Raw genomic sequence first — 13,349 nt, forward strand, 5'->3', positions numbered from 1 at the left:
TCATTTCATTTAATAAAATCACCTGCAAATCCTCTATGCCAGTCAGGCAGGCCAAAGCACAAAGCACAGCCTGCAGAGTTGAGGCCCAGGAATGCTGAGTGCGGCCCCAGGGCCTTGCATCTGCCCAGATGTTTGTCCTTTGCTAAAGCTTCACTCAGTTCATTTGCATAGACTATTAAGGCCTGGGGTACGTACTACTCACAGATTAAGATGAAATGGCTTTTAGAAGTCTTAGACCTTTAAAGTGATGGCTCTCTAGTATTGAAATCTCCTCTGTGCAGGTGTTTTGTTGCCTTGTAGTTAAAAACTCTGCACATATACAATCTAATGAAATCTAATGAGCCATTCCAGTGGGGAGCCATTGCTTTCATTTGGAGTGTTTGATTTTTATTCAGCACTTGCCTTTTCCTGGAAGGAGGAAATTCCCAAGAAAACAAAGAAAAGAAATTTGCAGGTGCCAGATTTCCTTCCTTTGCTGTTGGCTACTGCTTTGTTATCTAAACAACATTCAAAAAGTAATTCGAATACTACTATCCACTTGAGTCCTTTCTTTGTTAAGAAATACTGCTGATATCCAGTTTTGAAGCACGCCCCAGGATAGAGTCATCTGGGGCTATGTGGAAATGTATCTTTCTAACCAAAGCTTTTCTGGCCGTGTGTTTTTCTTCCACAGGAGATGGCGAATATTTTGGCTCAGAAGCAACTGCGTTCCATCATCTTAACAGTGAGTACCTATGTGCTGTGACCACCTTGTTGGGAAGGAATGGTCTGGTGTATTTATTCACCTCCTCTTTTGGCTTGGTTTTGTGACTTGCTTCTGTGGTGAAGCAGTAGTAACTAGAAAGGAGGAAAAAGTGTGCTTCTGGAAATGGAATAAACAAAGCTCTCCCACAGGAATGGCCTCATGATTGGAGGGAGAGCGTCTCTGGAACTGCTCTAGAGAGAAACGCATTCCGGCAGGACGGGTTGGAAATCTCTCTCGGTGGGGCAGGTTTATTATACTCACTGAAGCTTTAGCTTTGCGTTTAAGGAAATCAGGGGCTCCCTGACTTTAAAAATTCCACCAGTATGAGCTTATACTGTTTTTAGTGAGGAAACTAGCTGGAAACATATCAGACTCTGAGAGAAGTCCTGAAATTTCGACCATCATTTTCCTGGGCCCCTTTCCTAGAGAAAGGCAAGAAAGACAGACATGAAACCCACTCATTAACTGTGATGCGAAAAAGACCTGAAACCTCAGTGGAAAAGAAGCTCTACATGTTATGTTGTGAATGTTTAGAAATAAATCAAATAGCAAGATTTCCTGAGGCCTTATCTGCTACTTGACTTCTAACCAAAGGCTGAAAGAAGCATGTGTGATTGATTCTTCTGCTTACCAAAAAAAAAAAAGTGCTCGTGTAATTCTGAAAAGTTCTGCAAGCTTATAGTTACACACACACACATACACACATTCCAATACAATGAGGCCTTTAAAAATTAAAAACCTTATGAGGGCAAAGAAAATAAATATTCTAGAACCCAAAGCCAATAATAATGACCACAATTTGTCATCAAGTTTCATGTTAAACTTCCTGGCTGTTAAGGATAAAGAGAAACCATATGAGTGTAATTTTCACTGTTTGATAAAAGAGGTACCCCAGTTCTTCGGGGGATGACATATTTTGCCCCCTGGAACTGGAATCTGAAATGGGTATTGTTAGAACATTCTAATAGATTCTTGGTCCAAGAGTGGCTTTTTAGAAATCACAGAGAGATTCATAATACGGTTATTTTTTATACTGGCTCTCAATAAAGGTGGAAGCAGTGATTTTATTTATTTATTTTTGGCTGCATTGGGTCTTTGTTGCGGTGCGTGGGCTTCTCATTGCCGTGGCTTCTCTTGTTGTGGAGCACAGGCTCTAGGCATGTGGGCTTCAGTAGTTGCAGCACGCGGGCTCAGTAGTTGTGGCTCGCGGGCTCTAGAGCGCAGGCTCAGTAGTTGTGGTGCATGGGCTTAGTTGTTCTGCGGCATGTGGGATCTTCCCAGACGAGGGCTCGAACCCATGTCCCCTGCATCGGTAGGCAGATTCTTAACCACTATGCCACCAGGGAAGCCCCCTGAAGCAGTGATTTTAAAGCATAGTTCAGTGAAGGTGTTTGTGCAGGGGAGGAGAATGGGGAGATAAAGGAGTAGAAACTTGGAATTAAGGTCTTAGCCTGTTGTTGGTATCACCTTGGTAAGGCAGTTGGAGTTAGATTACCCAGACATGGGGTGGGTGGAATGACTGTGGCCATCATGTCTCAAAGATCAGTTTGTTTCAATGGGACTTTTTATATGAGATTTTGATGGCTAGAAGTTCAAGGTTGGTATTCTCTGGCAGTAACTTGGAGTGCAGATACTTTTGAGTTGCTAATAAAATAGATACCCTTATGCTCTAGTACCCATACACTTAGATACTCAACATATACTATGAATTAACATTCTATTGGGAAGATTGGAAGATATGAGGTTTGATTCTCCCCCCATCCCATTGCCTGGCGTCCCACCCCCCAACCTCTATAATTTTGGTTCAGCCACTTCCTTCTATTCCTCATTCTTCACCCCACCCCTCCTTCTTCAATTGCTTATTTCGATATGGTGCTCAGAGCTGGCTGAGGAGTCCAGGTGCACGTCAGGTTGGGGGCACCCAGAGAAAGTTCTTTGAGACAGCAAGATGTGGTTGGGTCTGGCACGTTCAAAATAACTCATTTGAACGGGTGTTTCACCACTTTGGTTGGTTGGCAGTTTTAAGGCACAACAGTGGTCTCTGACAAATTGGATGTATATTAGACCCAAATGCTGCCTCCCGTTTCAAACCCAACCCTGGTGTGGACGAAGGTCCCCATATCTGTCTCCTGCCACTCCTTTTATATTTGTTCCATTTTGGTTCTGTTTCAAAGGGGAAGGGTCATTTTTTTAAAAAGAATTCATTGTTGGGCTTCCCTGGTGGCACAGTGGTTGGGAGTCCGCCTGCCGATGCAGGGGACACGGGTTCGTGCCCCGGTCCGGGAAGATCCCACATGCTGCGGAGCATCTGGGCCCGTGAGCCATGGCCGCTGAGCCTGCGCGTCCGGAGCCTGTGCTCCGCAACGGGAGAGGCCACAATAGTGAGGGGCCCGCATACCGCAAAAAAAAAAAAAAAGACTTCATTGTCAACAGGTGAATAAAAAGTAATATATATGAATTGACTCACTGCATTGTGGTGACAGTAGTTACTGTACAGTTTCCACGGTGAATTAACTACAAACCTGATAGTTACTTGGCTTTTGTGTGATGCTTCTAAAACTTTTCCCCTTTGAGAAGTGGGATCACTTGTCAGAGACAGTGGCAGGGTTAAGATGATGGCAAAATTGCTTACAATACATGTGCACCGTTCATTTCTCTACTGCAGGCAAGGGATGCTTCTGTTGTAGAAATCCACAGTTCTTCTCAAGGTGCTTTCATTTCAGGCACACCTTCTCTTGGTTTATATGGAGGTAATCACCACCGAATTTCCACTGCCTTCCCCACCTCCACTCTTCACTGCACACAGTAGGTCTTTTCTCCACTTCTGGCCTAAAGAGCAGGAACCTTACTGGGTCCTGAGATGTAAAGGAATGCTCCAGGGTCACCTGTGTACTCATCTTTCTCCTGAAGGGTGGTTCCACCCACTTACATCCCTCATGCTTCCAGATAAGGACTTCTGAGGTTCTGCTTGACATCATGATCAGGGGGGTAACTTAGGTTATTTGCTTTTTCTTTCTTCCTTTATTTAAAAAAATTTCACTTGTAAACCATCTCCCTAGCATGTCATCCGAGCTCAGCGGGCCATCAACAATGAAATGGCACACCAGCTGTACGTGCTGCAGGTGCTAACCTTTAACCTTTTGGAAGACAGGATGATGACTAAGATGGATCCCCAGGACCAGGTGAGTGCTCGTTAGACAATGGTAAAAGCACATGAGGGAAAGAGTGTCATTAAAAGTCTTTCCTTGGGCTACTTGGAAACCAGGAGGTTTTAGGTGATGATAATATTATTTTATTATCATCTCAGGACTTAGGGGAATGGATTTAAAATTTAGGTGAATCTAGGATCAGAGAATAAAATAAATGAATTATTTCATTATGCATCAAACACATGCATATTCTTTCTTTATTGGATAAGAAAGCTTGACGTCACATGGCTGCAAACATTGGCCCTTGGCCCCAATACCTTCAACGGTGATAGCTTTGGAGTCAGGTTCCCAGAACACCTAGCCACTTGGTAGCTCTGTGTGAGATTGATTCTGCAGGCTGAAGGAGTAATTTCCATTCTCCAGTGATCAGTGCCACGGGTGGAGGTCCCAGGTTACATCTGATTTCTGGGCTTACATCTTTGTCAGTTGTCTCTTTGCTATAATTCTCTCTAGGTCTCTGGTTGTTGTGCATGAAAAGTTAAGTCTCGATCCAAAACGCTTTGGGGGAACTTTACTGTGTGAGGACGGAGTGAGAGGAAACAGCTGGGAGCCCTGCTGTAGCACATTTTCAACTTAAATAGCGCTGCAGCTTTGGAAAGGAAAACACTCATTACTGGCACGTGAGGGTCTGATCTCTAGCAGATGTGGATGCACATGCAAACTGTGTAACCACCGCAGCACTTCATTCATGGCGTGAGGCCATGAGATTAGGAATGATGGAGAGGCTTCGAGCAGCTGTCTAACATGCCCCACGCTTTTGGCAAGACCAAGTGCGATCACCCCAGAGAGATGCGACTGTCTTACTACTTCTAGTACGAAAGGCAATGTGTCTTAGGGTGAAACAGCCCTCCCTGCTTGGAAATTGCCTCCTTTTATCTAAAAGATAACGTTTTTCCTTATTGTGGTTAAATATGCCTCACAGAAAATTTACCATTTTAACCATTTTTAAGGTTTGTTTCTATGAAGTCACTTCTCAGTGGAGTTAGGGATCCCTTGTCACTTACATATTGTTCATAAACCTTACGGGCCTCTTGCTTTATTTCTGACAGTACAGGACTCCCAGGTCCTCTAATTTTTTTTTTTTTTTTCCCAATCACAAGCGTTCCATCATATTTGGGGCTCTCATTTAGAACTTCACGAGGCAATTGATATCAGTGCTCCAAGTGGTTTGGCTGTGAGGGTAATTGTGGAGTAAAGCCAGGGCTGACCAGCAGGGAGAGTGGCAGGAGGAAAAGAAGTATACAGAGCTGTAACTTAGGACATTGGTTGCCTTTTATCTGTTTTTCTTTTGCCTGTGTGCAGTGATTCATTTAGACCCTGGGGAACGAGGGAGTAGATGTAACGTCACACAGTGAAGGCAGCTCTCTCTCCCCTTCCCATTTTTTTCTCCCTAACCCCTTCAGGCTCAGCGGGACATCATATTTGAACTTCGAAGAATTGCTTTTGATGCAGAGTCTGAACCAAACAACAGCAGCGGCAGCATGGAGAAGCGCAAGTCCATGTACACCCGGGATTATAAAAAACTTGGCTTCATTGTAAGTAAGACATCTCCAGTAAGCTCTCCTTCCAGCATCCCGGGGCCTGACCTCAGCCACATAACTGATGTCTCCTCCAAGCGTGTGGTCCTCTTGTGCCTTACAGAATAGTTTCCACATTTTCCAGATGTTTAGCTGGTTTAAACAAGATCACATGAAAATCTCTTCTGGCTGCAGTGAAATGGAATAACTTGCACAAGTGTGACTAATACTGAGTTTGTTTATTCAGTTCTGATTAAGTGTAACCAAGAGTAGTTAGCTCAGAAAGCATCTAGACTTCATTAAATCTACTTCACAAGAGGCTTAAGGTTCTATTTGAATTAAATGGGTGATGGCAGCTGTGGGATGGATCTTATTACTGGGCTAGTGATTGGATTATTCACATACATTGATTTCGTATCAAAATCAAATTGAGTCTCCTGAAATTTAATCACGATCTGATTTATGCAATTTATATTTTCCTAAAAGTTTTGTCTTGCTACGGATGATATCTCCTAGATTTTCTTTCTTTCAGTTTGCAAATCAGAACACAGCTTGTCCTGAATATAAACTGTTGTTTTTGTTTCTACTTCTGGTCTATTCTTGCTTTTATCACCATCATATTTCTATATGACCTTTGGCTAATTAATCTCAAATTCTGAAGGTGTAAATTTGGGTTTCTTGTTTACCTCCTTCATAAGCATCATAAATGAGATTTCTGGCTTCAGTGATTAGAAATCACCAGGCATTATTTTTTTAGTTTTTCACACACACACTGTATTTTATTTTTACAAGAGATAAATAAACTGACACCAAGCATTGTAAGTGGATGACCACAACAAAAGCAAGAATGATTGCAATTACCAAACACGAAACACACTCATACTGTTGTCATAATATTGACATTAAGTCCACTAATCCTCCACTGTAACAGCTCCTTTGCAGTGAAAATTGATTTGTATATTTTTTGCCTCTGAGTCCTTGTGGGATTTTTTTTTTTTATTCAAACAGAAAGTCACAAAAATTATAATCATTCTCATCAGTTCACTCAGTCCCATGTGATTAATTTTTTTTATCTTGATCTTTTGTTAGCACTTTTATTAATTCATCAGTTTTCCATCAGAGTTCTGAAAATGCTTGTTCATTCAGCTCAACAGCACAGTCCGTTACCAGAAACCTGTACTTGTCAGTGTCTTTTCCATGAATTCCTTGAAGATGAAAACCTTTTATAGCAACATTTTTGCAAAAGGATCAGAGCACACCCAGAACTGTCTGTAAATGACAAAAGACTTAAAAATGACCACGGTTAAAGATTTCATGAAAGCTCATAATAATGCAATTGACAAGGAAATTTAGTTATTTCTGAGATATACATTTTAAAGTAATGACTAGAATTATGACTTATAACATTATACCAGAACATATAAGATTTTTAGAAATTTCATGTAATGTCTGAAACATGTATATTAACATATTTCCATACAAATAACCCAAAGAAAGTTTAGTATTAGTTGTTTTTGTTTGTTTCTTTGTTTGTCTTTTTATACTGCAGGTTCTTACTAGTCATCAATTTTATACATATCAGTGTACACATGTCAATCCCAATCACCCAATTCAGCACACCACCATCCCCATCCCACTGCGGTTTTCCCCCCTCGGTGTCCATACATCTGTTCTCTACATCTGTGTCTCAACTTCTACCCTGCAAACCGGTTCATCTGTACCATTTTTCTAGCTTCCACATGCATGCGTTAATATATGATATTTGTTTTTCTTTTTCTGACTTACTTCACTCTGTATGACAATCTCTAGATCCATCCACGTCTCTACAAATAACCCAATTTCATTCCTTTTTATGGCTGAGTAATATTCCATTGTATATATGTGCCACATCTTCTTTATCCATTCGTCTGTCGATGGGCATTTAGGTTGCTTCCATGACCTGGCTATTGTAAATAGTGCTGCAGTGAACATTGAGGTGCATGTGTCTTTTTGAATTATGGTTTTCTCTGGGTATATGCCCAGTAGTGGGATTGCTGGGTCATATGGTAATTCCATTTTTAATTTTTTAAAGAACCTCCATACTGTTCTCCATAGTGACTGTACCAATTTACATTCCCACCAACAGTGCAAGAGAGTTCCGGTTTCTGAACACCCTCTCCAGCATTTGTTGTTTGTAGATTTTCTGATGATGCCCATTGTAACTGGTGTGAGGTGATACATCATTGTAGTTTTGATTTCAGTTTCTCTAATAATTAGTGACGTTGAGCAGCTTTTCATGTGCTTTTTGGCCATCTGTATGTCTTCTTTAGAGAAATGTCTATTTAGGTCTTCTGCCCATTTTTGGATTGGGTTGTTTCTTTCTTTAATATTGAGCTGCATGAGCTGTTTATATATTTTTGAGATTAATCCTTTGTCCGTTGATTCGTTTGCAAATATTTTCTCCCATTCTGAGGGTTGTTTTTTCATCTTGTTTATGGTTTCCTTTGCTGTGCAAAAGCTTTGAAGTTTCATTAGGTCCCATTTGTTTATTTTTGTTTTTATTTCCATTACTCTAAGAGATGGATCAAAAAAGATCTTCCTGTGATTTATGTCAAAGAATGTTCTTCCTATGTTTTCCTCTAAGGGTTTTATAGTGTCTGGTCTTACATTTAGGTCTCAAATCCATTTTGAGTTTATTTTTGTGTATAATGTTAGGGAGTGTTCTAATTTCATTCTTTTACATGTAGCTGTCCAGTTTTCCCAGCACCACTCATTGAAGAGACTGTCTTTTCTCCATTGTATATCCTTGCCTCCTTTGTCATAGATTAGTTGACCATAGGTGCGTGGGTTTATCTCTGGGCTTTCTATCATGTTCCATTGATCTATGTTTCTGTTTTTGTGCCAGTACCATATTGTCTTGATTACTGTAGCTTTGTAGTATAGTCTGAAGTCAGGGAGTATGATTTGTCCAGCTCCGTTTTTTTCCCTCAAGACTGCTTTGGCTATTCGGGGTCTTTTGTGTCTCCATACAAATTTTAGGATGATTTGATCTAGTTCCATAAAAAATGCCATTGGTAATTTGATAGGAATTGCATTGAATCTGTAGATTGCTTTGGGTAGTATAGTCATTTTCACAATATTGATTCTTCCAGTCCAAGAACATGGTATATCTCTCCATCTGTTGGTATCATCTTTAATATCTTTCATCAGTGTCTTAATAGTTTTCTGCATACAGGTCTTCTGTCTCCCTAGGTACGTTTATTCCTAGGTATTTTATTCTTTTTGCTGTAATGGTAAATGGGAGTGTTTCCTTAATTTCTCTTTCAGGTTTTTCATCATTAATGTATAGGAATGCAAGAGACTTCTGTGCATTAATTTTGTATCCTGCAACTTTACCAAATTCATTGATTAGCTCTAGTAGTTTTCTGGTGGCATCTTTAGGATTCTCTATGTATAGTATCATGTCATCTGCAAACAGTGACAGTTTTACTTTTTCTTTTCCAAGTTGTATTCCTTTTTTTCTTTCTCTTCTCTGATTCCTGTGGCTAGGACTTCCAAAACTATGTTGAATAATAGTGGTGAGAGTGGATATCCTTGTCCCTTTCCTGATCTTAGAGGAAATGCTTTCAGTTTTTCACCATTGAGAATGCTGTTTGCTGTGGGTTTGTCATATATGGCCTTTATTATGTTGAGGTAGGTTCCCTGTATGCCCACTTTCTGGAGAGTTTTTATCATAAACGGGTGTTGAATTTCATCAAAAGCTTTTTCTGCATCTGCTGAGATGATCATATGGTTTTTATTCTTCCATTTGTTAATATGGTGTATCACATGGATTGATTTGCGTGTATTGAAGAATCCTTGCATCCCTGAGATAAATCTCACTTGGTCATGATGTATGATCCTTTTAATGTGTTGTTGGATTCTGTTTGCTAGTATTTTGTTGAGGATTTTTACATCTATATTCATCAGTGATATTGGTCTGTAATTTTCTTTTTTCATAGTATCTTTGTGTGGTTTTGGTATCAGGGTGATGGTGGCCTCATAGAATGAGTTTGGGAGTGTTCCTTTCTCTTCAATTTTTTGGAAGAGTTTGAGAAAGATGGGTGTTAGCTCTTCTCTAAATGTTTGATAGAATTCGCCTGTGAAGCCATCTGGTCCTGGACTTTTGTTTGTTGGAAGATTTTAAATCGCAGTTTCAATTTCATTACTTGTGATTGGTCTGTTCATTTTTTCTGTTTCTTCCTGGTTCAGTCTTGGAAGGTTATATCTTTCTAAGAATTTGTCCATTTCTTCCAGGTTGTCCATTTTCTTGGCATAGAGTTGCTTGTAGTAGTCTCTTAGAATGTTTTGTATCTCTGTGGTGTCTGTTGTAACTTCTCCTTTTTCATTTTTCATTTTATTGATTTGAGTCCTCTCCCTCTTTTTCTTGATGAGTCTGGCTAAAGGTTTATCAATTTTGTTTATCTTCTCAAAGAACCTGCTTTTAGTTTTATTGATCTTTGCTGTTGTTTTCTTTGTTTCTATTTCATTTATTTCTGCTCTGATCTTTATGATTTCTTTCCTTCTGCTAACTTTGGGTTTTGTTTGTTCTTCGTTCTCTAGTTCCTTTAGGTGTAAGGTTAGATTGTTTACTTGAGATTTTTTTTGTTTCCTGAGGTAGGCTTGTATAGCTATAAACTTCCCTCCTAGAACTGCTTTTGCTGCGTCCCATATGTTTTGGATCGTCGTGTTTTCATTGTCATTTCTCTCTAGGTATTTTTTGATTTCCTCTTTGATTTCTTCAGTGATCTCTTGGTTATTTAGTAACATATTGTTTAGCCTCCATATGTTTGTGTTTTTTATGTTTTTTCCCCTGTAATTCATTTCTAATCTCAGAGCATAAGAGACACTCGATTTGATTTCAATTTTCTTAAATTTACTGAGGCTTGATTTGTGATCCAAGATATGATCTATCCTGGAGAATGTTCCATGTGCACTTGAGAAGAAAGTGTAATCTGCTGCTTTTGGATGGAATGCTCCATAAATATCAATTAAATCTATCTGGTCTCTTGTGTCATTTAAAGCTTGTGTTTCCTTATTTATTTTCATTTTGGATGATCTGTCCGTTGGTGTAAGTTAGGTGTTAAAGTCCCCCACTATTACTGTGTTACTGTCGATTTCCTCTTTTATAGCTGTTATCAGTTGCCTATGTATTGAGGTGCTCCTATGTTGGGTGCATATATATTTATAATCGTTATATCTTCTTGGATTGATTCCTTGATCATTATGTAGTGTCCTTCCTTGTCTCTAGTAACATTCTTTATTTTAAAGTCTATTTTATCTGATATGAGTATAGCTACACCAGCTTTCTTTTGATTTCCATTTGCATAGAATCTTTTTCCATCCCCTCACTTTCAGTCTGTATGTGTCCCTAGGTCTGAAGTGGGTCTCTTGTAGACAGCATATATATGGGTCTTGTTTTTGTATCCATTCAGCAAGCCTGTGTCTTTTGGTTGGAGCATTTAATCCATTTATGTTTAAGGTAATTATCGATATGTATGTTCCTATGACCATTTTCTTAATTGTTGTGGGTTTGTTTCTGTAGGTCCTTTTCTTCTCTTGTGTTTCCCACTTAGAGAAGTTCCTTTAGCATTTGTTGTAGAGCTGATTTGGTGGTGCTGAATTCTCTTAGCTTTTGCTTGTCTGTAAGGCTTTTGATTTCTCCATTGAATCTGAAAGAGATCCTTGCCAGGTAGAGTAATCTTGGTTGTACGTTCTTCCCTTTCATCACTTTAAGTATATCATGCCACTCCCTTCTGGCTTGTAGAGTTTCTGCTGAGAAATCAGCTGTTAACCTTATGGGAGTTCCCTTGTATGTTACTTGTCATTTTTCCCTGGCTACTTTTTTTTTTTTTAACTTCTTTATTGGAGTATAATTGCTTTACAATGGTGTGTTTGTTTCTGCTTTACAGCAAAATGAATCAGTTATACATATACATATGTTCCCATATCTCTTTCCTCTTGCATCTCCCTCCCTCCCACCCTCCCTATCCCACCCCTCCAGGCAAAGCACTGAGCTGATCTCCCTGTGCTATGTGGCTGCTTCCCACTAGCTATCTACCTTAGTAGTAGATAGTGTATATATGTATATAGTATATATACATATATATACATATATAGTGTATACATATATATACATATATAGTGTATAGTGTATATATGTATATATGTCCATGCCTCTCTCTTGCTTTGTCACACCTTACCCTTCCCCCTCCCCATATCCTCAAGTCCATTCTCTAGTAGGTCTGTGCTTTTATTCCTGTCTTACCCCTAGGTTCTTACATTTTTTTTTCTTAAATTCCATATATATGTGTTAGCATACGGTTCCCTTGCTACTTTCAATAATTTTTCTTTGTCTTTAATTTTTGCCAATTTGATTACTATGTGTCTCGGCATGTTTCTCCTTGGGTTTATCCTGTACGGGACTCTCTGCGCTTCCTGGACTTGGGTGGCTATTTCCTTTCCCATGTTACGGAAGTTTTTGACTATAATCTCTTCAAATATTTTCTCGGGTCCTTTCTCTCTTCTCCTTCTGGTACCCCTATAATGCGAATATTGTTGTGTTTAATGTTGTCTCAGAGGTCTCTTAGGCTGTCTTCATTTCTTTTCATTCTTTTTTCTTTAGTCTGTTCCACAGCAGTGAATTCCACCATTCTGTCTTCCAGGTCACTTATCCGTTCTTCTGCCTCAGTTATTTTGCTATTGATTCCTTCTAGTGTAGTTTTCATTTCAGTTATTGTATTGTTCATCTCTGTTTGTTCTTTAATTCTTCTAGGTCTTTGTTAAACATTTCTTGCATCTTCTTGATCTTTGCCTCCTTTTTTTTTCCGAGGATCATCTTCACTATCATTATTCTGAATTCTTTTTCTGGAAGGTTCCCTATCTCCACTTCATTTAGTTGTTTTTCTGGGGTTTTATCTTGTTCCTTCATCTGGTACATAGCCCTCTGCCTTTTCATCTTGTCCATCTTTCTGTGAATGTGGTTTTACTTCCACAGGCTGCAGGATTGTAGTTCTTCTTGCTTCTGCTGTTTGCCCTCTGGTGGATGATGCTATCTAAGAGGCTTGATGGGAGGGACTGGTGGAGCTGGCTGTTGCTCTGGTGGGCAGAGCTCAGTAAAACTTTAATCCACTTGACTGTTGATGGTTGGGGCTGGGTTCCCTCCCTGTTGGTTGTTTGGCCTGAGGCAACACAACACTGGAGCCTACCTGGGCTCTTTGGTGGTGCTAATGACAAACTCTGGGAGGGCTCATTCCAAGGAATACTTCCCAGAACTATTGCTGCCCATGTCCTTGTCCCCAGGGTGAGCCACAGCTACCCCCCGCCTCTGCAGGAGACCCTTCAACACTAGCAGGTAGGTCTGGTTCAGTCTCCCCTGGGGTCACTGCTCCTTCCCCTGGGTCCCGATGCGCACACTACTTTGTGTGTGCCTCCAAGAGTAGAGTCTCTGTTTCCCCCAGTCCTGTCGAAGTCCTGCAATCAATTCCCACTAGCCTTCAAAGTCTGATTCTCTAGGAATTCCTCCTCCCGTTGCCAGACCCCCTGGTTGGGAAGCCTGACATGGGGCTCAGAACCTTCACTCCAGTGGGTGGACTTCTGTGGTATAAGTATTCTCCAGTCTGTGAGTCACCCACCCAGCAGTTATGGGATTTGATTTTACTGTGATTGCACCCCTCCTACCATCTCATTGTGGCTTTTTTTTTGTCTTTGGATGTGGGGTATCTTTTTTGGTGAGCTCCAGTGTCTTCCTGTCAATGATTGTCCAGCAGCTAGTTGTGAGTCTGGTGTTCTTGTAAGAGGGAGTGAGAGCAGTTCCTTCTACTCTGCCATCTTGGTTCCTCCAACCCAGGCATTATTTTA

At 40.2% G+C, this 13,349-nt stretch overlaps 1 protein-coding gene across 1 annotated transcript in view; it reads left to right on the top strand.

The window, feature by feature from the left end:
- ELMO1 (engulfment and cell motility 1) overlaps window positions 1-13,349 on the top strand; it is a 541,972-nt gene that overhangs the window by 204,693 nt on the left and 323,930 nt on the right. The window contains exons 11-13 of the mRNA XM_082662078.1: window positions 674-724; window positions 3,805-3,927; window positions 5,358-5,489. Of these exons, the coding sequence (XP_082518204.1) occupies window positions 674-724; window positions 3,805-3,927; window positions 5,358-5,489 (306 nt within the window). The remainder of the gene's footprint in view (window positions 1-673; window positions 725-3,804; window positions 3,928-5,357; window positions 5,490-13,349) is intronic.

Source organism: Grampus griseus (genome assembly GCF_964374135.1).
Source record: "Grampus griseus genome assembly, chromosome: 9".
Taxonomy (NCBI): Eukaryota; Metazoa; Chordata; class Mammalia; order Artiodactyla; family Delphinidae; genus Grampus; species Grampus griseus.